Genomic DNA, 26,795 nt, shown 5'->3' with positions numbered 1-26,795 from the left:
ATTCTCCCCAACCTGTAGCTTGAGAACAAATGTCAAATAGTTTCCAAGTATAGACCAATGCATCTAAACCTGGGGGCCAAGAATCCTGAAGAGTCCCAGAGCTGGTGCAAGGGATAACCAAGTGTTCAAACTCATAAAAAGATTAGGAACACTTGTTATATAGACCAAGAGTAGCAACCCCAATATAGCCATCTTGGCCTGATTAACTAGGCAATTATTGGCGACAGTACTTCCTTGGTATCATATACCTGCCTATTTACTGTCTTGTTCTCTTTCTCCTCCTTTTTTTTTTTTTCATTTGTCTCTAATTATGTCTTAGTTGGATGCCAATGGTACCCATTGGTACCAAGAAGGGTGGCTGGACTTCAGTTTGGTTCCATGTAGCTTACTGATGAACTTGACAACCAGACCAAAATCAATCTAAAGTCAAGATTATAGCACTCATATCTTTTCAAGCGCGTAGTCCTAATAATATTTAGGGCTTCCTATGAGCTAGGCTAAGTACTTTGTATGTATTATCTTAATTAATCCTCACAAATGAAAAAAATGAAGCATGGAGAAGTTAAGAAACTTTTCTAACGATGCCCAGCTAATTAACAGCACAGCTAAGATTTGAACCCAGGCAGTCTAAATCCAGAGCCCACATTCTTAGCAGCTCTCAATCAGTGTTACACTACCTCACACCAGTACAGATTAGATATGAGATTTTTCCCTCTCCTTTATGAAGGTATGTTATACACAAATAAAAAAATTCTAGCTGGAGAGATTACAAAAGGATTTCCTCACTAACTAAGCTTGAAGAGATGTTATCTACATGGTTTCACTGTTTATAATTAAAGGCAATAAGCTAGTGACAATGCTGTATATTTGTATTTGATCTGAAAATTAATCAATACCCATGGCTGCAAAGAAATTGAATATAGGTATGTTTTTACTGAGTACCCCTCTAGGTATGATATTTATTATAGATATTTGTGATTAACTTCTCCCTCATTTTTAGAACTGAGATAACACAAAGGAGAGCCTTAAGAAAACATTTTCTCCCAAAACACTCCTCAAGTACTGTTGCTTTTCTAATTCAAGACATAAAGTCAGAATTATTTTGATGCTGTAAAATGAGAAGAAAACAATGATGCTTCAGCAAAGCATGGATAACTTGACAATAGATCCTTCTAAAACAGTGTGAATTTTAGAAAGGTTCATAGTTCTTATTGCTGAAAAACATCAAAACATCTACAACCAAACATTCTAACAAAACACAGAACCAAAAATGCAAGAAAATAGATAAAATATTTGGAAAGAAATTCCAACTCCTCCTGAAATAAATGCCAGTGGAATAGATGCTACCCACTGGTACATCATATAGTATTGCTGTAAGTTTAGCAATAATTAAAGGTAAGGTATCTGGGGAAATCCCTTCACACTATTGGTCAAATAGAAAAACAACTACTCATTTCAAGGAAAGGGGAATTTTCACACACAGCACAGAATCTGCCAACTAACTCTTACATTTATACCTTTGGTTAACTGTTTCTCTAAAACTAAAACTTTAGTATATTCAACATCTAAAAAGTAAAAACAAGTTTGACCTCCAAGAAGTTTCATAGTAATCCTACAAGAGGACTTATAACATCCAAAACAACTACAAATCACACAAGAGAATTCTTTCAAATGTCTTAGTCTTTAAAAGCAAACACTTGGCACAGAGCCTTGCAGCCTCATGGCTGGCTTCCCCTGGTGTGTAACCTGACAAGGTACAAAGCTCACTAAAATATTTAACAGTGGCGGTATGGATTTCTTTGGATAGGTCAAGAAAAGCAGCTCATTCTTTTTAAAAACATATCCACTTTATGGGATGTCACTCCTTCATTTCAAGTGCCTGTGTATTCCTTGGGGCTTTCTCAGAAACCTTATTGAGGGGGGAAATGAAGAGGGTAACAAAAGGATCCTTTTCTCTCCCTATTCCCAACATAATCAACTTCGGCCATAGGGCCAGTAGCATCCACACTGTCATAAATGCTGGCAATTAGAGAACTGGGCCATAAAACCACCCACTCAGGTATAAGAGCACAGGCCTCCAGCTTTATTTAATGCATGCCATAAAAGATTCTGTACTTCCTTCTTTCAGGCTTCTTCACAACCAATGAAATGACAATAACAAAAAAAGTAGCCCTTTGTATGCCTGCCTCAGATTAATTTGATCAATGAAACCATCTGGGTCCAGGTAAGGATTTAAGATGCTTTTTCTTAATAGACTGCATTTCCTCTGGCATGCCACATTGTAGGTCTGTTTAAAGGGACATGCTGCATTGAGCACTATATAAGGAAACTAAAATGAAACTTTTTTCCCAGAAAAATGTTTCTGATTCTGAAACCACTCTAGAAGCCTAGGCAATTCCCAAACTTCGTAAGAAATATCAGAGCCTTACAAGAATATTCTTAATTAACACAACAATTTCTAGAACCTCCGAAAGTCTTTTCAAATCCAAAAAGTTAACTTCAGACCTCAAATTAACTTTCATCAGCCAGGTTCAACATGTGATACAATTTAGGAGCAAGCAGTAATTTCATTTGATTGTGTTCACAACCTTATAGTCTATAAAAATCACAAGCCTGTGATTTGGTCCATGATAAGATTTGATTTATCGGGCTTCATAAACCAGTCTAGATAAGATCCAAGGAAATACTTTTTTTTAACAGTGAATGCTCTAGCATCCTCTTTCCCACTAGTGCCTAAAAGGTTAAGTATCTGATTTAAATGGAGGTATGCCGTGCCAGGCTCATTAGTAATTTAACCTTTCTTAATCCCTAAAAATAACAGATGCAAACAAAGGAAGGTACCATCCCAGCAGTCCTAGAATAATTCCTCCCAAAGAGGTGACAGTCACACAGCTTCCCTTTTCCAAAGGTCTAGCCACTGGGTTCTCCACCTTGGCGAAGAAGAGTGGAAAGAGACAAGATATTCACAAAAGGCCCAACTGAAGGCCTTCAGTTGAGTGCTAGGAGGAGGCTGAAGTTCTGTGCCAACAGTAGTGGAATGTGGGCAGGCACAAAGAGATCTTAATTAGGAGACCTACAATTAAAACACAGAGAGAAGCACTGCAGTCTGTTATGCCTCAGAGCAAGCAAAGAACTGCTGCCACCCCTTCTAGCCACAGGGCAGGGAAAGCATGTGGTATAGTCTGCACAGCAGCTCTACCCTCCAAGGTGAGTAAAGAGATGGGAATTAAGTCAAGATGGGAGTGTTTTCTCTTAACTTCCAATCAGAAGATGAATCACTATTTTGTGAATGATGATTTCCTACAGGACCATGTGCCTTAAGATAATTAAACGGAAGGGAAAGATGGGGATATGTCATGGTTTTCAGTGAGAGAGGAAGGAAAGTTCTAAAGACTACGATTCGGATGCTCAGGACAAGCCAAAGTACTTCATTTCAGAACATATTAACAACTGCTCCCTGCAACATAGGAATATCACTTTGGATTTATAAATACACTGGTGTATTGGACTGTGCTTTTCAATTTTTAAAAACTCACATAACTACAGGAATGTATCACCTAGACTGAAAACACTTCCCTCTTGGACAGTCAAGAATCCACAACACTGAAAACATGAAAACAAATTTAGCTAAACAAGAGGGCCTGTAAACATCAAACTAATGCCTACAGGTTAAGTGGCTCTCAGAGCTGTGTTTAAAATTTGCTTTTCATTTTTCTTATAAATGGAAATGGTCAACTTCAGCAAAGAACTTCTATATAGTAAGTCCTTCTATTTTGTCCATGCAATGAAAACTTTCCCACCAAGTTGAAATTTCCCTTCTTAATAATAATGCCAGTTAAATGGACAAATGTACAATTTTATATTAAAAATTACCAAACAGGCCTGCTGACTGGCTCTGTAAATAAACTCAGAATAAGAATTTCCAAACTGACCACAAAATTAATATAATAAAAGGAATCAGAATACTGGAACAGAAAACATTCATGAGCTATTTAATCCAACCCTCTCATTTTACAGGTCAGAAGTAAGGTTAAAAGTGAATTGTCCAAGGTCACAGAACTGTCAGTGACAGAGATAAGAGGAGAGCCCATGTCCATTGACTTCCACTCCAGGGTTCCTTCTATTCCACTTCTGTTCTCTGCTTCAGTTTTTTTCTGCCAGGCTGAGACTTAGCTGTGAAAGCAATGAAGGAGCAATTGCCACTCTTGGTGCATGTGCCCAGTGAATGTCAAAAAACAAACCATTAAAAAACAAAAAAAAAATCACTATCTCCAACAACTACCTTTCAGTTCTAAGATCACCATCTTTTCTAAGCCCAAACCAAAGCCCACCTTAATCCTCCTCAATTAAACTGCAATTTCAAATGAAAACAAATATACACCAGTGTTGAAATTCAGTTTCAATTTATATCTAATTAAAGTTTGCCATTTATATCCAGGGTGGAAATTTTGCTTTTGACATTTTGTGAGGTGGTAGGGAAGGTAACTGGATTATGAAATGAAAAAAAGTGGTTGCTGATAAACTGTTTCTGCAGCTTATATTAAAACAGCCCAAATTCTAGTCAACAGAGAGAATGCTGTACTATGTTTACTGAGATGACAAAGCATAACAGCATGAACATTACCTGAGAAGATCCTTAGGAAAGTGGGATACTGACAGGGCAAGGGAAGGCAGGAAATAGACCTCTGTGAATTCTTACAGTATTATATAAAATAAGACTTTAAATCTACTTTCTGGTAGCCATACAGAAAACCCAAATAGGAGACCAGTAACACCTATGTATTTTTAAAAATAATCCCAATCAACCAGAACTTTGTTATGAAGAACTCTTACATGTAGTTGTTACCCAAAGAGATAACCAATACAAGGGAAGTTAGAATCAATGGCAGTGAATAAATTTCCTGTGGCTAAGGGAGTTTAAGGAGGGTGGAAGTCCAGACACCTTTCAAACACCTTAGCTTACTAGTTTTATAAATATTAACTTAGGTTTTGTTATAGATAGAGTTATAGTCATTATTCACTTAAAGCAAACCAGAATTTAAAGAGGCTAGAATCATCTGAAGTCATCACATAACCACTTCTTCATGAATCCAGACAAGACTTGATACAGAGCTGTGAGAAAGTTCTGAGAGGCAATCTTATGAATTCTATAAGTCAGCCAGCCCAGGGTGAGCCCTAAACTTCCCTTCTATAACTTTATCATTGATCTGCAAGACTATGTAACAAAATGCTTGGTTTCTACCCTGAAAAGTTACCAGCTCAGTGGATTTAATCACTATGTTTAGTGTTTAAGTACTAATCAACCCAATCCATCAACCCATAGTAGAACTCATACTACCATATAAAAAGGTTATCTATGGAACAATAGCTCATTCGAGCCCAATTCAGAAAAAAACACTGAAGGAGTCAACCACTCTTCACACAGTAAAGTAGCAACTACTGCTCAGGCAAAAGTTTTAAAGGAAAAAAACAAAACAAAACAAAACTCATTTTAATATGACCTTATTTAAAATAACTGCAATTCCTTGCCAGACTTGACACTCTATACTACTGTCAAGCAAAATAAAAACACCATTTACAATTCTCTCATAATGCCAGTGGCTTAGAAAATGTTAGCACCTGATTAAAACTTTCAAGGTGATTTGTCAAAGACCAACAGATACAATATTCTGGTGCCCAGACATTAGGTCCCTGAATCCAGGTGGCTCTCTTTCTAACCAGTCTCTTGAAAAGCTATGATTGGAAGCTGTCAGCATAAAACTTTGCTTTTGAATATGTGATAACATTTGGAATGTGAACACTTGGTCCTTCAATAAGAATACATAAGCATGCTTAACAAGAAGAAAATGCTTCTTAAGATCCCCTTAAAATAGACTATCTTCTCCTGATAGAGACTTTCTTATTATACTCAAATATACATGGGGCTAAAATTCTACATATAACCAGGCAAGTCTCAGTTTTGAAAATAAGCAGGTAAATGAAATGTCAGTAAGTCTATTTTTTTTTTTTTTTTTTTTTTTTGCTGCTGTATCTTTTTAAAAAAGCAAAATCAACTCACATTTAAGCACCAACTCCATGCAAGTAACCTGAACGGTTCAGTCTTTTTGTCATGTATGAGGCCTTTGGTTCTCCAACTACATGGGATCTGTGTTGTTAGCTTAAAAAATACAGAATTGGCCTTTCAAAAAAAAATAATAATCTACAGCAACCAATAAATAGTCTCAAACAACCCTGCTGACTGCAGCTGCCTTCTGAAGGCTGGGAAAAGGAGGTGGAGATAGAGCAAGAGAGAGGCAGGGAAAGGGGACGCTGCAGCTAGCTACACAGCAAGGAACACGCCCCCATCATGTCCTCCTTGCTCTGTCAGAAGGCGGGTTGTTGTCAGTCTCCAGATCAGGCTGCCTTAGAAACGCTTAAAAAAAGGAGGCAGGAAGACTAACAACTAAAAAATGCCAGCTCCTTGAAAGGAGGGGCCGGGGTCCCTGGGGTCTCCTCCCTCCTCTCCTTCCCAGGATTTTTCGGTAAACCTAAAGGGGTGCGGGGCACAATAGGGGCCAAGGGGTTTGCCCAGGATATTTTGTGTGCACCAACGGCAGAGCACGCAGGAAACGGCTGGTTGTTATCTTTCCCTTTCTGTTTCAATCGAGAGCACTCCAGAGCAGCAATCCCCCTACCCCCCTTCGCTTCAGCCCCTAGCAGCTGCTCTTCCTCCTCCTGGCATCCCCCACCCCACTCTCCCCCCCTCCCCTACAATTCCAACTCCCCCTTCTGCATCCAATGGAAAACAAATGCGCAACGCCACTGGTGAACCTGAACTGAACTTCCCTTCCCAGGCCAACTTTCCTATTTGCTGAAGGGGACTGAATAATATTTATCAATGCATCTTCCATTCCTGCCCCAGTACTAACGAGGAGGGGTGAAAGCGCTCCACTCTTCGTTCACCTTGGGTCCCCTTATAAGAGTCAGAGAGAAAACCCCAACTCCTCTTCCTAAGGAATAACTTTGCTTCATAACCCCCTTCTCTCTCCCAACCAAAGGCAACCGCCACCACACTAAAGTAAGACTGTCCCTTATCTACTCTCCTCACCCCAACCCTGCTTCCCCCACCCCTTCTAAGCCCCAAGATTGGCCTAGGAAAAGGTGGATCGATAATGAAATGACGGAGAAAAGAAGGGCGGGAGGAAGCTGGGGTTGGAGTCTGCGTGCTCTCAGGCGCAGTGGGTGGGGTAGGAGAGCAGCTGCTTCCCCTGGGAGGATGCTGCCCAAGTCCCCCCACAAACACCTCCCCTCACCAGGGCCCCCTTCCCCAGAGCTGGAGGGAAAGCCTGCTCCCCTCCAAGGGGAGTGTGGAAAGCTGCTCTTCTCTGAGCCTAGGGGACAGTGGACTACCTTCCCCTCAGAGATGCCTCTAATCCTTCATTCTAAAGGAGGGAAAGGGTGGAGTGAAGGCAGAGTAAGTCCCCGCTATCGACAGACTACAAACTGTAGCTCTGTAAAATGGGGGAACACTCCAGTGTGAGGACAGCACCGCTATCTTCAGAGGGAAAGGGAGCGAAGGGAGGCAAGGCAGGAAGGAGAGATTTTTCCTGGTGGGACAAGGCGAGATGAGGGAGGAGCTATCCGTTTGGGGTGGGGGGTGGAGGTGAAGGAAGGGGGAGTGGTTGGCAATGCAGGGACCAGGCCCGGGGATGGGGCGAAGGTTCATTAGGTTTTCGGAAGCGAGATGCTGGAAAGGACATCAGTCCCCAAGGGCCAGGAGAAGAACGTGGCCCTGGATGAGGCCATCACCCGAGAGATGCCCAAGAGGAAGACTGCCCTAGTAGTAAAACATCTGCCAGAGAGGGAGGCGGAGATGTGGCGGGATCAGGTCTCTAGGAAGGAGGGAGGGAGGAATCTTGCTCGGATGAGGTAATCTGTGAAAAGGAGGAGGGGTTCAGTCCCGGGATGGGAAACCCCAGCGAGGGGGTCTGCGCCAAGGCATTTGGGGAAGGGTCGGGGGAACGAGGGCGGGGGGTAAATGCCCTTAGCCAGAGGGGTCCAAACCCTGGGGTGGGGGCACCCGGGGGCCTGCACCCATGTGAGGGGGTCCCAAGATGGGCGTGCCATTCGCCCCGGGTCAGGGACCCCGGGATGGTCCCAGAATTGGGATGCTCCGCAATCCCAGATGGGGGAGGGGAAGGGGCTCCGCAGAGGGTCGAGACCCCGGACCTGGGGGGTTCCTCGCCCCCTTACCTCTCCGCTGCCGCCTCCCCCGCCGCTCTCCCCGAACACGGCCCGGAACCGGCGCAGGTTGGTGCCGATGGCGGCCGAGACCTGCAGCGCCGCGTCGAAGCCCGGGCCCACCCGGAGCAGGGCCGGCCCTGAGGAGGCTGAGGACGATGACGAAGACGAAGACGAGGCGGACGACGAAGAGGCTGCTGAGGCGGCGGCGGCCGCTCCCCCTGGAACGCCGGCCCCGCTGCTTCCCGCCGCCGCCGCCGCGGCCGCCACAGCCGGGGGGGAGGGGGGCGCCCCGGGGCCGCCGCCGCCGACCGGGGGCCCGGGGGGAAGCAGCAGGGCCGGGACGCGTTGCCGCGGGGCGCCCCCTAGGCCCCGGCGCCCCCCGCCGCCGCCGCCCCCGGTGGTCCCGGGTCGGGCGGGGAAGCGCCACCGACAGCTGTGCGCCATGTTCGCCCCGTGAAGTGAAGCAGCGAGAGGGAGAGGCGACAACACAGGGGGGCGGGGAGGTGGAGGGGGGGCCCGCGGCCCGGGAACCTGCCTAGCCCGCTCCGCGCCGCCGGGCCGCCTGCACCCTGCCGGCCACTATGCAGAACGCCGGGCGGCGCTAGCCGGCCCCGCAATCTGGATACAGGGCTCTGTCCTCCGTTCCCGACGCCTGGACGCTTCTACTCCATCCCGAGTCCCGGGTCGCCTCCTCCAGCCCGCCCGTCCGCCCCGTAACCTGGATAACTGTATGCCCCGCCCTCCGGGAGCGGCATTGCTCGGGAAAAGGAGGGGGGAAGGAAGCCCAGGAGCCCGAAGCTGCGCGCGGGTTCCGGGGAGAGGGGGAGGGGGCGAGGACTAGCAGGGAGGACGGAGGCGGAGAGAGCCTGGCCGCTTCCAGCCTCGAGAGCAGAGAGGCCGATTACACATGTTCCCGGGATGCGCTGGGAATCAACCGCCCGGGAGAGCAGCTTCCAGTATAACGCGGCTGCTGGGTCCGGGAGGAGTGAGCCTTTTCATCCGCCCCGGGGCACGTAATACAAGATGTGCTACCCCTAATCTAACGTTTCTAGAATAAAAGAGCCCTGTTCGTACTACATGCAAAACAGAAGCGTCGCCCGGTTTAATGTATGCTAAATAGAAAGGGCCCCAATTAAAGCTCTTTAAAAAAGAGAGCCCCTCCCCTTTTTAAGCTGGAGCTCTTTCCAAAATGCACACCCGAAGTGGCAGGTCTCCCGCCACCTTCTCATCCTACTATGCACTCGGGCTTTCGGGCCCTTCTGCAAAGAGTTGGGTTGTGTTTCTCCAGCCCAGGTATAAGGGAACACAGCGTGCTCCGCTAACGACGCGGTGTTACAACGAAGCTGAGGCAGGGTGACTAACCGGGCCTGGAGGGAAGAGGCGGGCAAACGCGCCCCCGCCCCTTCTTCCTCCGTTCTCTGCCTGCCGCTGCATGCAAAGCAGACCCTAATGTATGCATGAGAGGGAGGGGGGCTCGCGAGCACGTTTCTGATTAAGAGAGGGGGAGGAGAAGAGCGTAGGGCATTATGATACACGGGGTGGAAGGGGCCCGCCGGCGGCGAGCTCTGTGAGCGGGGTTAGTAGGCTAAGGGGGGAGGGGGAAGAAGGAGGAGGGCTAGGGAGGGGGGATGAATATCCACCGGGTTTACTTTATTGCGGGAAAGAGGGGAGGGCGCCTCAAACTCGGCGTTGGAAGCCTGCAAGGCTGGGAAAGCGGAGAATGGAGGGAGGGGGTTGTGCCCGGAGAACGTGCGTTGGCTGAGACTCGGGGATCGATACACAATCTGCAAGCCCTCGAGCAGCCCCCATCCCCCCAGCCGAGGAGGAGTTCGCTGGAAGGTCACGCAGCCTTCCTGGACTCCCGCACCCGTACGGCGCACTGCATGTAATATTACAGCCCGGGGCGGCGAATTTGGGAAGGAGGGGGAGGGTCGTGGTGAGCAGGTTGCAACCAGTTCTGGACCTCTGGAGGGTGCACTGCATGGCTCCAGAGAAAGTCCACGGCCTCCTAGTGCTGAAAACCTACGTTCCTCCACCGACGAAACGTTTGTGCACAGCGAATGATGGAGTTGGGGGCTGGAGGGGAGCAGAGAAAGGGAGCAGATACGTTCAAGCTCCAACTCCCCCAACTCGTCCCGGATCGATCGTCGTTCCAACTGCGCGGGATGGGGCCCAGATGGTTTGCAAAGATCACACACACAACGCACACCCTAGAACCAAATTCCGTTGTTACATCGCGTGGTTTACTAGGTGCAAGAAAGGATGAGAGTAATGGGACGGTCTCCTAAACGGCTGCCCCAGGACTCCGCTAAGGACAGAGACACTCCATTGTGATGGTTTCTCTGCAATATTTTTAGCGTTGGGCGCCGGGGTTTTTGCTTCACTGTAGCTGCTCTGATTTTTGCTTCACTGTAGCTGCTCTGATCAGTTGATTGGCGACCACGTGGATTCCCTCGAGCATCCTGATTTGTTCTCTCTCTCATCTCTCTCGCTTATATTTCTTTTGTATTTGCCGCCCCCCTCCCTTTTTAGTATGCATAACGGTCTGCAGAGGTAATAGGCAGGGGACTGAGTGACAGGTTTTATATAACTGTGTCAACAGAATTTCTTCCTGTCCCCTACCCCTGAGAAAACTTAAACCAACTGGGTTCTGAGTAACATCCTTCACTTCAAGCACACTTTATCACAGGTGTGAGTTTGGATAGGGGGCAGCAGGAAGGAGGGATGTCTCTGGAAGATTGTGTGGAGTTCCCAGATTCAAGCCTCTAGGTAGGAAAACTTGAGAAATCATCTAGTTTTTCTCTTTGCCTCCAAACTAGTTCAAAAGGAGCCTGAGTAAATCAGAATTTGGTTCATTATTGGAGCTTCTAGGGCAGAAATGATAATAATTAACGTTTAATGGATTCTTTCTATGAGCCAAAGTGCTTTATGTGCATTCAGTTCTCACTATATCCTGATGAGTTTACAGGTAGGGAAACTGAGGCTTAGAATGATTTGCCCAAGGCCATGCAGCTACTAAGTAGCGGGAACAAAACCCACTGGAGTCTAACACCAGTATCCACTAACCATACTGCTGATGACAAAAGGAAATTCTATGCCTTACTCATAAGGTTTCTTAAACTGCAAGTGCTTTGTTTTTTATTTTAAAATTTAATTCAATTTATTTTTCTTGACTACCTAGTCAAGATATTTTCTTGACTATCTAGTATATTCATGTGGTTAAAAATTTTTAAATAATGAAAGCCCCCAGCTGTTCTGAACCACCCTCTCCTCCCCCTGCCCCAGCCATATCTTATTCTTTCAAACTAGGAGCAACTAATGTTATCAGTTTCTTGTATATCCTGTCAGAGATAGTCTATGCCTACATTTGTAAGTACATATCTAAATGAAGGCATATCAAATCTGTTTTCTGGATCCTTCTTATTTCACTTAATATATCTTGGAAGTCATTCCTATCAATAGACAGAGTTTCCTCATTCTTGGAGCTGCATGGAATAAATGTAGCATAATTTATTTAACCACTTCTTTATTAGTGGGCATTTGTTGCCACTCTTGCTATTTCAAACAATGCTGCAGAGTATAATCTTGAACACGTGACATTTTGCAAATGTGCAAATAGATCTGAAGTTTAAATTTATGGAATTGGAATCGCCAAATCAAAAGGTATACACACTCATAATTTTGATGGATATTGCCAAGTTGCCCCTCCAAGGGTTATTCTAATTTATAGTCCCACCAGCAATGTTTGAGTGTGTCTTTCTCTACACCTTTCTAATAAAATAATTGAAATGCACATATTTTTTTCCTCAAATGACAGAAGGTAACTCTTAGGAGAACCTGAAATTTTGCCCACTTCTGCAAATTCATGAAATATAAAATGTTTCTGCTTTGAAGGGGCCTTGAGATGTTCACTCCCTTTTCCCCACCGCTGGACAGATCTCTCATTGCAAACCAGTACTCTGGTGGAACTAATATGGGTTCAGAGCCACAAATCTGGGCTTGATCTTCTGGTCCAGTCATTGTAGCTATGTAAGCTTGAACCAGGCACCTAATCTCATTACATCTTAGTTTGTAAAACTAAGGATATTAATAGCAACTACACAGAATTATTATGAAGATTGAATGGCATAATCTAAGTGTCTTCTCTCATTCAAACAGAAACATTTTCCCCCCCAGAGATTCCCTTAGTGAAGATACCTCAGTGAAGATACCCTTTTCATATCAGCAATTTCCTTGCTCCAGAGGGGCCCCAAATGGACACCTTGCAGTAGTAGTCCCCAGGGTCCTTAAAAAAGAGAAGAACTGGGGTTAAGTCCTTTAAGCTTGTCTAAAGGAAGGCTTGATCATCACTGAACAGAGGACTGCTTAGAATCCTTAGGTGCTGCCTTCTTCAGGGGAAGGAAGGGTCAAGAGCCTCCAAATGCATTAGCCTTCCACCAGTGCACACTCCCATTAAGGGATCAGTGGTTGCATTTTGCTACTGCCTTGAATCCATGCATTTCCATTTCTGAACTCCAAAAGAATCAGGTGTAGCCACACTTTTGATTGAAAGAACTTTAAATACTGACTCCAACATGGACGGATTTCCTTCTGCCTGAAGGAAAGGATTAGGTGATTTGGGGACCATGAGCTCCTTCAGGGCAAGAACTTGTCTTTGTTCCTCTTGTGCAAGCAGTTCTGTACCAGCCCAATTAATGTTTGTAGACTAAATGATCCTTCCCAGCTATACTCTTGGACCTTGGGATTCATACCCAAAGGGTCTTGTTTTGTCAGAGGATTTTGGCAGTAGCATGTGCTGGACTATTGTTTGTTGTTTTTTTTAACATTGTATTTTAAATCAATTAAATTGTTTCCACTTGAAATTGTACTGGTGATCAAAGTTCATAATTTTCAAAGGTAGAAAAACAGTAATGATTATTATTTGATCATTACTGTCTCACCTTGTAGATGATTGAAGGAAAATGTCTAACTAAAGCATTTCCTTTCGCCCTCTTCCTAGTTACCTCTAAGTTGTACCCTCATAGTAGTTTCCTGATTGGTGTCCTTGCCTTCAATCTCTGGGCTTTTCCATTTTATTTTGTCCTTTTATTTATTCAACAAGCATTTATTGGGCACCTCTTTTGTACCAGGTACTATGTTAGAGCTGGAGATGCAAAGGTGCTATGACACAAAGTTTTCCCACAAACACAAGCGTGAGGTATATGAGAAACAGAGTGCTTTGGTGTTTCTTGAACACAAGGTACATGTGGGGAAGTATCAAAAGATGACTGGCCAGATCATATGAAGGAGTTTGGATTTTATCCTATAAAGGTTAGGAAGAAATTGAAAGACTTCAAGCAGGGACTGAGATTAATAGAATTTATGTATGGGAAACATCACCGTGGCAGCCGCATGTAAGAAGGCAAGCTAGTGGTGAGATGAGAGGCAGAAAGAGCAGTTAAAATACTTCTGACCCCACGATTGTATAAAAATGTAGCTTATGAGGGGTGACAATGGGATTGGGTAAGCCATAAGGGCCACACTCCCCTTTGTCTAGTTTATGGATGGATGAGTAGAAAAATGGGGGAAGGAAACAAACAAACAAAGGCACCCAGTGTTCTTTTTCACTGTAATTGCTCTTTTTCACTTTAATTATTATTCTTATTTTTGTGTGTGTGGTAATGAAGGTGTCAAGGATTGATTTTGGTGATGAATGCACAACTATGTAATGGTACTGTGAACAATCAAATGTACGATTAGTTTCGTATGACTGCATGGTATATGAATATATCTCAATAAAATGAATATTAAAAAAAAATGCTTCTGACCCCTTCCCAGGGCTTCAGATGCATATCTCCATATACAGCAGTCCAGGTGCAGGGTTATGAGTGCGGTGCTAGTGAAGATGTAGGGATGAGGGTAGATTGCAGAGATATTTAGCAGATAGAATTTTGGGCATCCATTTAGATGTGGGGGATGAAGAAGAGGGGTTGTTCTCAGCTGCCAGCTTGGGTCAATTGGGCAGGTGATGATACCTCCAGCTAACATAAGGTGAACAAGAGTAAAACGATGTCTCTATTTGGAAATGATGAATTTGGTTTTGGAACAGTTGCATTTGAGATGCTTTTGAGATCTTGTGAGATCTGCAGGTAGAGCTGTCTGGGAAGCAGATGGATCTGTTGGTCTGGAATTCATGAGAAAAGGTCTGAACTAAAACTGTAGATTTGAGATTCAGAAGAATAGAGATGGTAGCTGAAGCCACAGGCATGGATGAGATCACATGGAAAGAGTGTGTGTAGCACACAGGAAAAAGGGGTCAAGAATATACCCAGAAGAAACCCAGTTATATGGGATGGGCTAAAAAAAGGCAGCCAATGAAACAGACTGAGAAAGACGGTTCAGTGAAGTGAAGGGAGACAAAAAGGGAGCCAAAGGAGAAGGCCTTTTAAAGGGAGGAGCTGTAAATAGTATCAAATGTAGCAGAGAGGTCAGGAAGCAAAAGGACTGAAGAAAGTCCGTGGTAGTCATAGAGAAGTCATGGATGATCTCAGTAAGAGCGCTTGTAGGGGAAAGTTGATTGTGTTTGGCTAAGGAAGAAATGAGGAAGGCAGGGAGGAACAAGTAGAGACAGCTTTCAAGGTGCTCAGCTGTACAAGGAAAGAGAAGGGGGCTTTAGCTGGAAGAAGACACACGGCTAAGAGTTTATTTTTTAAACTAGTTTTTGGTTATAAAAGTAATATATGCAAGCGGCATTATTCACAATTGCCAAGACATGGAAACAATCCAAATGTCCTTCAACAGATGAGTGAATAAGCAAAATGTGGTATATACACACGATATATACCACAGTATATGTCGGCAGTAAGAAGGAACAAGGTCATGTAACATATGAGAACATGGATGAACCTCCAAGACATAATGCTGAGTGAAATAAGCCAAGCACAAAGAGAGATTGTATGTTACCACTAATGTGAACTCTGTTGAAAAATGTAAAATAAATGTTTTATATTGTAGATTGTAGGGGACCTAGAGATAGACAGCAACTAGTGAAGGGGGAACAATAATCTAATAAGAACAGATAAGATATTGAGAGTAATCTTAATGAAATGGGAATGCTCAGGAATGACTTTGGTTTGTTAATTTTCTTGGAGTATGGTAGGGACATGTTGGAAGCAATGTAGTTATTTTAGGTTATTTGTTTTTCTTATTCCTTTGTTTTGTTTTGTTTGAATTGTTTTGTTTTTGTATTTTTTAATTTTTTGATAAAGTATAAAAAAAGTAATATATGCCAGGTAAATTTCAAATAACATGGAAGAGTATAAAATAAATACTCAAAATTTCCCTTCCTTCCAGCTATTGTTTAACTCCCAAATGGAAAGTAATCACATTTAAGTTTGTCATCTAGTCTTTCAGAATATAAATGAGCACATATACATACACATAAACATACATATACATATACACATATGTTTTTAATCAAGGAGATTATACCATACAAACTACTCTGCTTAGTCCTTTTGTCCCTTTCATTTAACAATATATCCTGGAACCCTTTCCATACCTTTCTGACCTCATCTTCTTCCCCTCTCTCCCTAGTTCACAGTGCTCCAGCTGCTTTGACCTCCTTGTAGTTCCTGGAACACGCCGGGCACACTCACACCTTAGGGCTTTTGCACTTGCTGTTACCTCTGCTTGGAGTGTTCTCCCCCAGACATCCTCTTGGCTCACTCTCTCACTTCCTTCAGATCTCTGCTTAAATGTCGCCTCCTTAGAAAGGCCACCAACACCTGTCATTCATGATTCCTTACCCTACTGCATTTTTCTTCACGATACTTGTCATTATCTTGTATCTATTTACTTGCTTAATGTCGGTCTTCCCCACTAGGATATAAGCTCCATGAATGGAGGGACTTCATCTGCTTCATTGCTCTCACCCAGAGCCTAGAAAAGTGTCTGACCCTTCATAGGTACTCAATAAAATATAAAAAAACACAGAGTTGGCACAGTAGAGTGTGATGGATGAGACATAATGATTAAGAGTGCATGCTCAAACTGCTTGAGTTCAAAGCTTTATTTCTTAGCAGGTATGTGCACTTGGGTAAGTGAAACAGTTTCCTCATCTACAAAATGGGGTTGTAGTAGTGCCTAGCTCCCTGAGGATTAATGTATAAATATGTGTAATATGCTTAGAACAGTACCTGGAGCTTAGTAAATTGTTAATAAGTATTAGTCACTATGCGTAACAGTAGTATTCTATAAAGGCAATATAGAAGCTCGGCCATCAGCAGTTCTATTCTTCCGGCTTTTCTGGTTCCTCTTTGATTATTCCTGCTCTGCCTCATTTCTCTGACCTTCACCCAATAAACACTGGTGTCTCCTGAGTTCTTCTCATTTCTCACATTCTCATCCAGTCATCTACTCTTGAACCAGGCTGCAGAGTGCCATGACGACCACCCAAACTGCATCATGCCCCAGAGCCTCAGATGCTTGCACCCAACTACTGTGAGCATTTCCATTCTAATTACTTGTTGGCTTATAGGACTCACTACAGTGTGGTTTCCTCAAGGTCAGGAATAGTTTCTTGGTTATCTTTTTATCTCGCCTTCTCTAGGGGAGGTGCTCTTAGTAGGTACACTTTGTAGATGCTCACAGTCAAGGGAAGGGAAATAGACAAATAAATAGTTGGTGATAAGTGCTTTGTAAGTAGGTTAAAAAGAGTAGAGAAACAATTGAATGTACGCTTTGTTTTGTATGACTGAATGGTATGTGAATACATCTCAATAAAATGAATTAAAAAAAAAAAAGAGTAGAGAGTTGGGAGATGCTAAGGTATGGTAGTTTATAAAGGATGGCCAGGGAAGACCTTTGGATCAAGGGGATATTTGAACAGAGACTGGAAGGAAGTGAGAGAGTAAACCAAGCAATGTTTGAGGATAGGAAGAGTGTTCCAAACGTAAGCCAGCAAATGCAGAAACCCCAAGGTGGAATGTGTTTGGGGGGACAGCAAAGAGGCCAGTGTAACTGGAATAAGGTGAATGAAGGGAACAGTGGTAGGAAATGAAGTCAGCAAGGCAATAGGGAGGGGGTTCAGATCGTGCAGGAACTTAGAGTGAGAAGAGGAGCCACGGGAGGGTTCTGAGTAGAAGACTAACATAATATATATGACTTACTATTTAAAAGGATCACCCTGGCTGTTAGGTTGAGAATATAGAGAGGTGAGGGTGAAAGGTGAGAGACTAGTCAGAAGGCTATTGCAGCGGCTTGGACTTGGGTGGTAGTGGTGGAGGTGATGAAAAATAGATTCTGGATATAATATTTTGAAGGTAGAGTTGAGGATTTACTGATGTATTAGATATAGGGTGTGAGAGAAAGAGAGGAGGCAAGGATGAATTGATAAAAGTAAATGAATAAATGCACTGTATATATATTGATGTACAATATACACAATATATACAATAAACAAGAGCTGCCTAAGACAGAAAATAAATGGGAATCATTAGGAGAACAAATAGAAGAAAAAGGATTCAAGATACACTCACTTCCATTCAGCATGTAGAAAAGAAAGGTAATGAAAGGTCAGTAGCTTGAGAATGAAGTAAAAGGAAGGTGGGTTTTGTGGTTTTTTTAAATTTAAAGATAGGGAGACTTGAACATATCTATAGCTTGAGGGGAAGGATCAATGAAAAGGGAAAGAAAAAATTGCTTAATGAAGATGCAGCCAAGTTTCTGAAAAGAATCCTCGATACTCAGCTTCTACTTCCTCACCACCTTCCACATACTCTTCAAACCACTATCAACTGACTGCCACCCTCATTGAAACTGCTGTCACAAAGAACACTAATGAATTTCTAGTTGCCAAAACTAATGGACACTTTTTCATTCTTATTGTACTTCACCTTTCTGCAGCATTGTTGATCTTCTGGAAGCTCTCCTCCCTTGGTTTCTGTGACCCCACTCTCCTGCTTTCCTCCTACCTCTTTGACTTTTCTATCTCAATGCCCTTCATTGGCTTCTTTTCTTGTGTCTGTCCCTAGATGTTTCCCACAGTTATGTTCTCTTCTCATTAGTTCATTCATTTATTCAAATACTTACTGGATACTACCACATGCCAGGCACAGTTCTATGTGCCAGGGATATAGCAATAAATAAAACCAACAAAAATGCCTGCCCTTCCCTCATGGGGCTTATCCATTCTTCCTCAGCAATCCCACCTATACTCATGGCCCTAGTCACCTCTTTGTGCTGAGACTTCCAAATTTAAATCTCTAGCACTAACTACTCCTTTGAATTTCAGGTGCATGCAACCAACGCTCTGCTGGGCATCTTCACTTATATGTCCTGAATTCCTCTTGACACTGAAGTTTGCCTCTTTCTGTATTCCCTCTTCTAATTACAACACCATACAATCCCCAATTGCCCATTTGTCTTCGGGACTACTGTTATAGTCCCCAGACTTATCATCTTCTGTTACAAGATTAAACTTTTGATAATGCAAATCTGACCACATTACTTTCATCCTAAAAATACCTTAATTCCCCATCACTTTCAAGATCATTTACTTGGCCCCTGTCTTACACTCCTTCAACCTCCACCTCTAACACACATCCATACTTTGTGTTTCTGCCTTACTGAACTAGTTTAAATTCCTTGAATTCTCTTGAATGCTCATGATGTTTTTCCTGTCTGAAATGCCCTTCTTTCCCCTCCTTTCCTCATGGCAAACTTCTAGACCCAGCTTAGGTGTTTTCTCCACTCCAGCCCTTTCCGGTCTCTGCTGTGTCTTCAACCACGGCATGATGTGAAGCCCTCTGTCGTTGCTCTTTTTACACGCTGTATCGTGTGTGATTTGTAATGATCGAGTTTGCCATCTCCTCCATCTTCCTGTGGGGTAGGAAACCCTCTTGAAGGTAGGAAACCCATCTTTTATTTCAGTTTGCCAAGTACTTAGTCTGACCCATAACAAGAATGCAATAAATGGTAGTTGAACAAATAAATGAACAAGTGAAAATGGGAATGGATAGGGAGAGATCACTGAAGAGTGGAAAGGAAGAGGATCAAGAGCAAATGGAGAAAGATAATTTTGGAAAGAATGTGCTGTTTTCCTCTGGGACAGGAGAAAGAGGGAAGGGTGTAATCAGAAGTAGATCAGTTTGAGGTGAAGAGGAGACAACTGAAGTTCAGGATAGATAATTTCTCTTTTCTCTTTAATGTAGTAGGTAAGGCATTCCTCTTGTCTGGAAGAATTACTCACGAGTGAAGGTACATAATAGCTTCTCTGAATCTCAACTTTCACACCTGCAAAAGTGGGAGAAGAGTACTTGATTCTACTCTCTATTCCATCAACCCTGTCTTACAAAGTTGTAAGAAGATCATATGGGAAAGAGCTTTGAGCTCTTCAGGTAAACAGCAATAAATCTGCTACCCATCCCTTAAATCTAACTTTAAATTCATGAAGTTGAAAGCTGCTAAATTCCAAACTCCTCACATTTTATCAGTTTTTAATTCTTTTTGTGTAGTTGTCAATGTTGTAGTTCCTTGAACTAGAAAATTTTGTTTGCCTCAAAATTGCTTTGAAAAAACTCACCAGACCTGGCATTACCAAGTAATATTTTTATTATTATTATTACAGAGAGAAAGGATAAAACTGAGCAATATTACCCCCCACTGAGATGTCTAGCTTTGTTTGAGTCATGCTTAAGTCTAACTAAATGGTCTAAAATTGGTTTAGGATTCCTTTAAGCCACCAATGCCAATTTAGCTTAGGCTAACAGGGCTAGAGTTCAGTTGATCTAATTTAGAACAAATTTTTATCCATAGATGGGATGGAAAATCTAGGTGAGGATTAAGATCATGGCCAAGGTACAGGAGGAGGAGGAAGTCTGAGTTAATTATAACCTAGGTTCTGCAGTCTTAATTCCAGGAAGCTGTCCCTTAGCTAGGTAGACAACTAGTTGACTGACGAGTATTCTCAGAGGAACTAGAACCAATTCATGAATTCTGAGGTGAACTTCCACAGGTGAGGGTGTCAGTATTGAAAGACTAGAATTTCTACGAGAAACGTGTCATTTAAAGAAGCACTTTGAGTAAGAATTTTTTTTTTTCTCTCCAGCAATCATGACCGGCCTCCCCAAAGGCTAAGGTTCTCCAATTGGCTAAGGTTCTCCAATTGGCTAAGGTTGTTTTGACATGATTTTTTTTTTATTCTACATTATAATGGATGCATTGTGTTAAGTACTTTTTTCCTAGACTTAAAAAAATACTCACCTTACATCTTTCAGTAGTTAACTAAAATAAAAAACAAACAAACAACAAACAAAACCATGAGAACATGGCCATCACTGCACATGGCAAAGACCTCATACTCTCTTTCTGATATGCACATGTAAACCTGAATTAAAAGCTACATTTCTTAATGTCTCTCATATGTGAAGTTATATAAACTTCTGATACCAAGTTTATAATCTGAGAATTTATTTTGAAACATTATAGGTAGAGACTAGGTGGCTAAATGATCACTGGCTAATTTAACTTTTAAGAAGATCTTTAAGATTGAGTATTAGCTTTTGCTCTTTTGCCTTATTCTCTTCTGTATTCACAGCCCTCTCGACTAACATAAAACCAATCCTGTTGAGCAAGACTTAGGAAAAATCATGGTACCAAAGGCTCTGATGCAAATTATATGTTATGAATCATCACTTGCTCCTGCTGAAGTTGAAGTGGAAGTCTTACTTGTGGGTTAGAGTTCAGATGTAAGTTTCCGAATAAATACATAAAAAGCAAACCATTCCCCCTCTCCATTCCTGCTCCTCACAGTGCAATAAACAGCTTAAACATCCAGAGGAGGAAGTGGTTAGAGTTTAAGGAAACCAGGAATCAAGTCCTGCATTCCAGTCCTCTGCCCCTGACTTACTCACTTCAGGCAAAGGTTTAATTTCATTTTGCACTGAAAAGTGAGGAGAGTAACATTTTGTTCCAAATCTTAGATGAGTGGCTTCTGCTAATCTGCCAGATATGGACAAATAAGGAAAACATGCAACTATAGGTATGGTTTTCAGAGAGAAAAATGGATTTTGTTGCAGACATGTGTCTGTTAAAATTTAGATAACTTTGGGGGACTTAACTACTCAGTCCTTATAAACAGCTTTCTCCTGGGCTGGGTGGTTGGCAGAGGGGTGGGTATGGTGATGATACAGCAAACAAACTCAAGGGTCCCAAATCAAGGGCCATTTGACTTCAGTGTTTTCCCTCCTTGAAGCATGGGGAAGGATAGGGAATGGGGGGTGGGAGTAGAATTTGAAGCCCAGGGTAAAGTGGAAATTAGTTTTCCCAATGTAGTTAACTTGGGTTCTTGATAATAAATCAAACTTCTAGCATATTCAAGGCAGATGAAACTGTAATAGGATTCAAGGTAAAGCAATGATGATCAAAATGTCACTCCTGACAGTGTCTATTAGGTAAACATTACTTTCATTCCTTTCATCAGTCCTGGGTTTACATGGCTTTACTTTTTCACTGGTCCACCTGAAAGTCACTAAAATGGGTAACCGCTTTTCCATCATCATCTTATAACTTACGTGTCATGGAACTATATTTATTCGCTTGTGCTATTAACTTCTCTACCTTCTTGAGACCCAGAGTGAGATGACATCAAGGTAAAAATGCAGGCAGTCCTTAGGGGAAACAACAGCTATTTTAACAAGTAGGCTATAATTCAAAACCACACAACAGTGTTTTAATTGCTTTTGAATTTGACAACACTGGAATACATTAAAATTTGGAGCCTCTGGAAATAACCCTTCTTACTTTGTGCAAAAGTCCAAGGTATAATTCTTATATCCTCTGTAGAAAATAAGTGTTGGAGAAGACGTGGAGAAATAGGAACATTCAATCACTGCTGGTGGAAATGTAAAATGCGCACCCACTGTGGAAGACAGTTTGGTGGTTCCTCAGAAAGCTAAGGATAGAACTACCATATGACCTGACAATCCCACCACTAGGTATATACCCCCAAAGAACTGAAAGCAGGGACTTGAACAGAGATTTGCACACCAATGTTCATAGTGGCATTACTCAGAACTGCCAAAAGATGGAAGCAACTGAAGTGTCCATCAACCGATGAATGCATTAATAAAATGTGGTATATACATATGATAGAATTCAGCCGTAAAAAGTCCTGCTACATGCAACAACATGGATGAACCTCGAAGACGTTGCATTGAGTGAAATAAGCCAGACACAAAAGGACAAATATTATATGGTCTCACTGATATGAAATAATTAGAATAAGCAAACTCATAGAGTCAGAAACTAGAATACAGGTTACGAGGGGAAGGGGTTGGGATAGGGAATAGGGAGTTAAGGCTTAAAATGTATAGACTTTCTATTTGGAATGATGGATGGTGGTGATGGTAGCACACATTGTGAATGTAATTAACAGCACTGAAAAATGTATCTGAATGTGATTGAAAGGGGGAAATGTTAGATCGTATAAATGGTAACAGAATGAAACTGTGGTACTATAACTCATAACAACTTTGGAAATTTCCTATATATCTACTTGTTAAATCATACTTTGAAAGATATTACCTTTTGTTATATATGTTATATTTCATAATAGGAAATAACTGGAATTGTGGAATTGTAACCTATAATATTCTTTGAAATTTGCTCTCTTTGTTAAATTGTCCTTGGAAAGTTGTCACTTTTATGTACATATGTTATATTCGACAATTAAAAAAATGAAGAAAGAAATGGTAACAGAATAAAATTAAAAAAAAAATCCATGTAACTACACTACACAGTGGACCCTAAGTTAAACCATGGACTATAGTTAATAGCACAATTATAATACTATTCTATCATCAATTGTAATGAATGTTCCACGCCAATGCAAGTTGTTAACAATAGAGTGGTATATGAGAATCCTGTATTTGATGCATGATTTTTCTGTAAACCTACTTCGCTACTAAAGAAAAAAGAAAGGAAGGGAGGAAGGGAGGAAGAGAAGAAGGAAGGAAGGAAGGAAGGAAAAAAAGAAAGAAAGAAAACCTTCTATAGATTGCATGTATAAATTCTGTGTGTGGTGCTATAAACCTGTATATACTGTTTCTTTTCAGCTGCACCAAGGACGTGACTCCTGAAATGCAGACCTAGCAAAGACAGAGGGAGCAGAGATGATCAGTTCCTAAGGAATTTCTGAGATTTTCAGATTTCAGCCTAGGTCTTCTATTAAAGATCAGCTGCCCACCCTCTCGTTTTGTGCTTTCTCTCCTGGCCCTTACGCAAAGGCAGCCCTGCACTTACTTTGCTGGAGAGAGAAGGACTGCTATCAGGGATCCAAATCTCTGTTTCAGAGGTTGAGATGCAGGAGTGACTCAGCTGGCATCAGCTCTGTGGCAGTCTCAGTCTGCAGGCCTTCAGGAAATGAGTCCCCCAGGCCTGCAACTCCCTCTGTGGCAAACTGCCACTAAACTCCCCTGTTTATCAACCCAGCACCAAACACAGAAAGTAGAGTCTGCTGTTTCATTGTGGAAAACCTACTGTATACAAGTGAGATAATGTGATAGGTTGGGATTACAAAGGTGATTCTACACAGTACCCTTCTTAAGAAGCTTACAGTTTAGCAAGGGAAATAAATTAAATGTATCATTAGAATACTAGGATTTGTGCTCTAAGAGGCATCAACAGGAGGGCAAAGGGAAGCAGTTTGGGAAAATCAGAAGACACTTCACAAAGGAGCTGATTAACTGTTTTTTTTTTAAATCTGTAATTTAATCATATTTTATTTGGGGAGTTCATAGTGTTTGATTTTATTTTTTAAGAATATTTAAAATTTTATCATCATTTCACATAACAAAGGAAAATTTAATATCTCAAAGGAAGGACTGTCATTACCTCAGAGCAAATTACAAGCTTTGCCATGAAAGTATATTATCAACTTCATATATAGACAGTCATTGATTGTATGCATTCTCATTTTACCATAGAATTGGGAAACATATCCATAGGAAATTCAGTTCATATATTGAATTTGGGGAAACCAAAAGAGATATAAAGTACCTTGAGATTATAAAAATACATTTGCTCAATGTTTTTCCCCAAAAGTTAGCATAGTTATATATTATAAAAGGCTTTTTAAAGGGAGTTCCTCACAAACTGAATCCTAGAGGATGAAAATAATAGAGGATGGGTGAAAGATACAAAAATATAAACAGTACAGCATCTCTGTTCAGAGTGTGGGCTTTTGAATCAGGCATTAGTGATTAACTGCTTTTGAAAGTGGACCAGGAATGTGCCAGGTAGAAAGGCCATTTATAAAGGTATGGATTCATTAATGAAATTTAATTTATTCATCACATTTTTATTGAGTGACTTCTATGTGCTTGGAGTTTGGGATATATCAGTGAACAAAATGGACTTGTAAAAATCTCTGCTTTTGTGGAACATTTTAGCAAGGCAGGAACAAGTAATCAGTAAATATACTGAATTGGTAAATTACATAGAATGTTAGAAGTAGAAAATTTGGGGGACAAAAGCAGGCAAGGTAAGGGGGAAAGAGAATTTGGAGAGAGGTTTCTTGTGATTTTAAATAGGTTGGGTGGGGAAGCCCACACTGAAATAATTGAATTGGGGGAGTCAGCCCTAGAGCTATTCTGGGGAAGAACATTTCAGGCTGAGGAACCAGCCAGTCCTAAAGCAGGAGTTGCCTGGTGTGTTTGAGGAAGAGCAAGGGGGCCAACGTGCCTCAAGCAGAGTAAGCAAGGGAGATAGTGGCAGGAGATGAGGTCAGAGAGGTAATGGGAAGCCAGCTCATGTTGGACCTTGCAGGCCATGGTAAGGATTTTAGCTTCTAATTTGAATGAGATGGGAGCCACTGAAGGGTTCTGAACAGAGGAGTGACATGGTCTGACTTACATTTTGTTACCATTATTCTGACCAATGTGAAGGCAAAATTGGAGGCAGAGAGTTCATCTAAGAGACCATTCCAGCAATCCCAGTCAGAGATGATGGTGACTTGGTATTAACAGTGGAGATGGTAAGAAATGGCCAAATTCTGGATATATTTTGGAGATAGAACCAACAGAATTTCCCAATGGATTGATATGGGATATGAGAGTGGGAACTTAGGATAAACCCAAAAGTTTCTGCCCTGAGCAACTGGAAGGATGGAATTGCCATCAGTTGAGATGGAGAAATTATGGAAGGTACAGGTTTGGGATTTGGATGGGGGAGAGGATCAGGAGTTGAGTTTTGGATATGCTAAATTTGAGATGTCTATTAAACACCCAAGTGGAGGTTATCAAATAGACAGTTGCATATATGTCTAGAGTTCAGGCGAGAGGTATGGACTAGATGTAAACTTGGGTATCATCAGTGTAAAGATGGTATTTAAAGCCACGAGACTAGATGAAAATGCTGAGGGAGGGAGTGAGTACAGATAGAGGATTTTCAGGACTGAGCCCAATCTTTAGGATATTCCAAAGATAGGAAGTTGAGAAAAGGAGGAACCAGGAAAAGAAACTGAGAAGTGAAGAAAAAGTAAGGAAGAAGGAAAACCCTGGAAATCAAGTGTATCAAAAAGAAGGAAATATTCAGCTGAGTCAAATACTGCTGATAGATCAAATAATATGAGGATTAAGAACTGATTATTGCATTTACCTCATAAGAAGTGTAGTTTCCACGGAGTGGTAGGAGTGAAAGCCTGATTGAAGTGGGTTTAAGAGATGATAGGAAGAGAGAAATCAGTGAATATTGGCAACTTATGAGGTGTTCTGCTATAAAGATGGGCTAAATAATCACCTGCTATTTTACAGAGTAGGGGAAAAACACTAATGATGTAGGAAAGGGGATAAATACTGGCTCAGGACATTAAGTGGAGGGATTGGCTTTAAACAGAAGCAAGAACCATCTAGTATGGGTAAGGTGGAGTATATATATGGTTGCATGCACATGAGTAGAGGAGTTGTGGGAGTCAATGGAAGTACTCATTTCGATGTTCTCAGTCAGGTAGGAAGCAAGGGTCATTTGTTTGCCATGAGGATGGGGAAGTGTTGGAGGTTTGAGAAGAGAGGAAATAGTATCTAGGAGAGGGGGTAAGTGAATGGTCGAAAGAAATATAGTACGATTGCCAGGTACTATTAAATGTTCTTTTAATGTTCTGATCATGAATATAAAGTGAAAACATAATGGATTCAGAGTGTCTGTTTGGGGAGATGGAAAATTTTGGTAATGGATGGTGGTGATGGTAGGACAACATTGTTAATATAATTTAACACCATTGAATTGATACTTTAAAGTGGTTAAAATGGCAAACGATATGTTGTATACATGTTACAAAAATTAAAAAAATTAAAAAAAAATGGAAAGAAAAGAAAAAGTGAAACCAGCCACCTTGGTTGTTTCTCTCCAGCTATAATGGTGCAAGTGTGGAGCAGGTGGACTGTTTGATTTAGCCAAGGATGTGGTTTTGGCAAATGAGTATAACGAAGTCAGTAAGAGGTAAGGAAACTGAGGGTATATTCAAGAGAGTGATCATAAGTGACCATGAAATATAAATGTTAGGTAAGGATGGAAAAGGGGACATCAAGGGGGTG

General features: G+C 41.9%; 1 protein-coding gene across 6 annotated transcripts in view; it reads right to left on the bottom strand.

Annotated features, from left to right (window-relative positions):
- KMT2A (lysine methyltransferase 2A) overlaps nt 1–8,686 on the bottom strand; it is a 72,473-nt gene extending 63,787 nt beyond the window's left edge. For 4 of the 6 annotated variants that reach the window (XM_037841634.1, XM_037841636.1, XM_037841637.1 and 1 more), the window contains exons 1-2: nt 8,233–8,686; nt 6,059–6,157 (exon numbers count right to left, since the gene is read on the bottom strand). In XM_037841634.1, coding sequence (XP_037697562.1) covers nt 6,059–6,157; nt 8,233–8,667 — 534 coding nt within the window. In that variant the 5' untranslated portion in view covers nt 8,668–8,686. The remainder of the gene's footprint in view (nt 1–6,058; nt 6,158–8,232) is intronic. The other 2 variants (XM_037841638.1, XM_037841639.1) reach the window with 1 other exon arrangement.
- Between the last annotated feature and the right edge of the window lie 18,109 nt (nt 8,687–26,795).

This window comes from Choloepus didactylus, chromosome 6, assembly GCF_015220235.1.
Source record: "Choloepus didactylus isolate mChoDid1 chromosome 6, mChoDid1.pri, whole genome shotgun sequence".
Taxonomy (NCBI): domain Eukaryota; kingdom Metazoa; phylum Chordata; class Mammalia; order Pilosa; family Megalonychidae; genus Choloepus; species Choloepus didactylus.
This window is presented reverse-complemented; position numbering and strand designations above follow the sequence as displayed.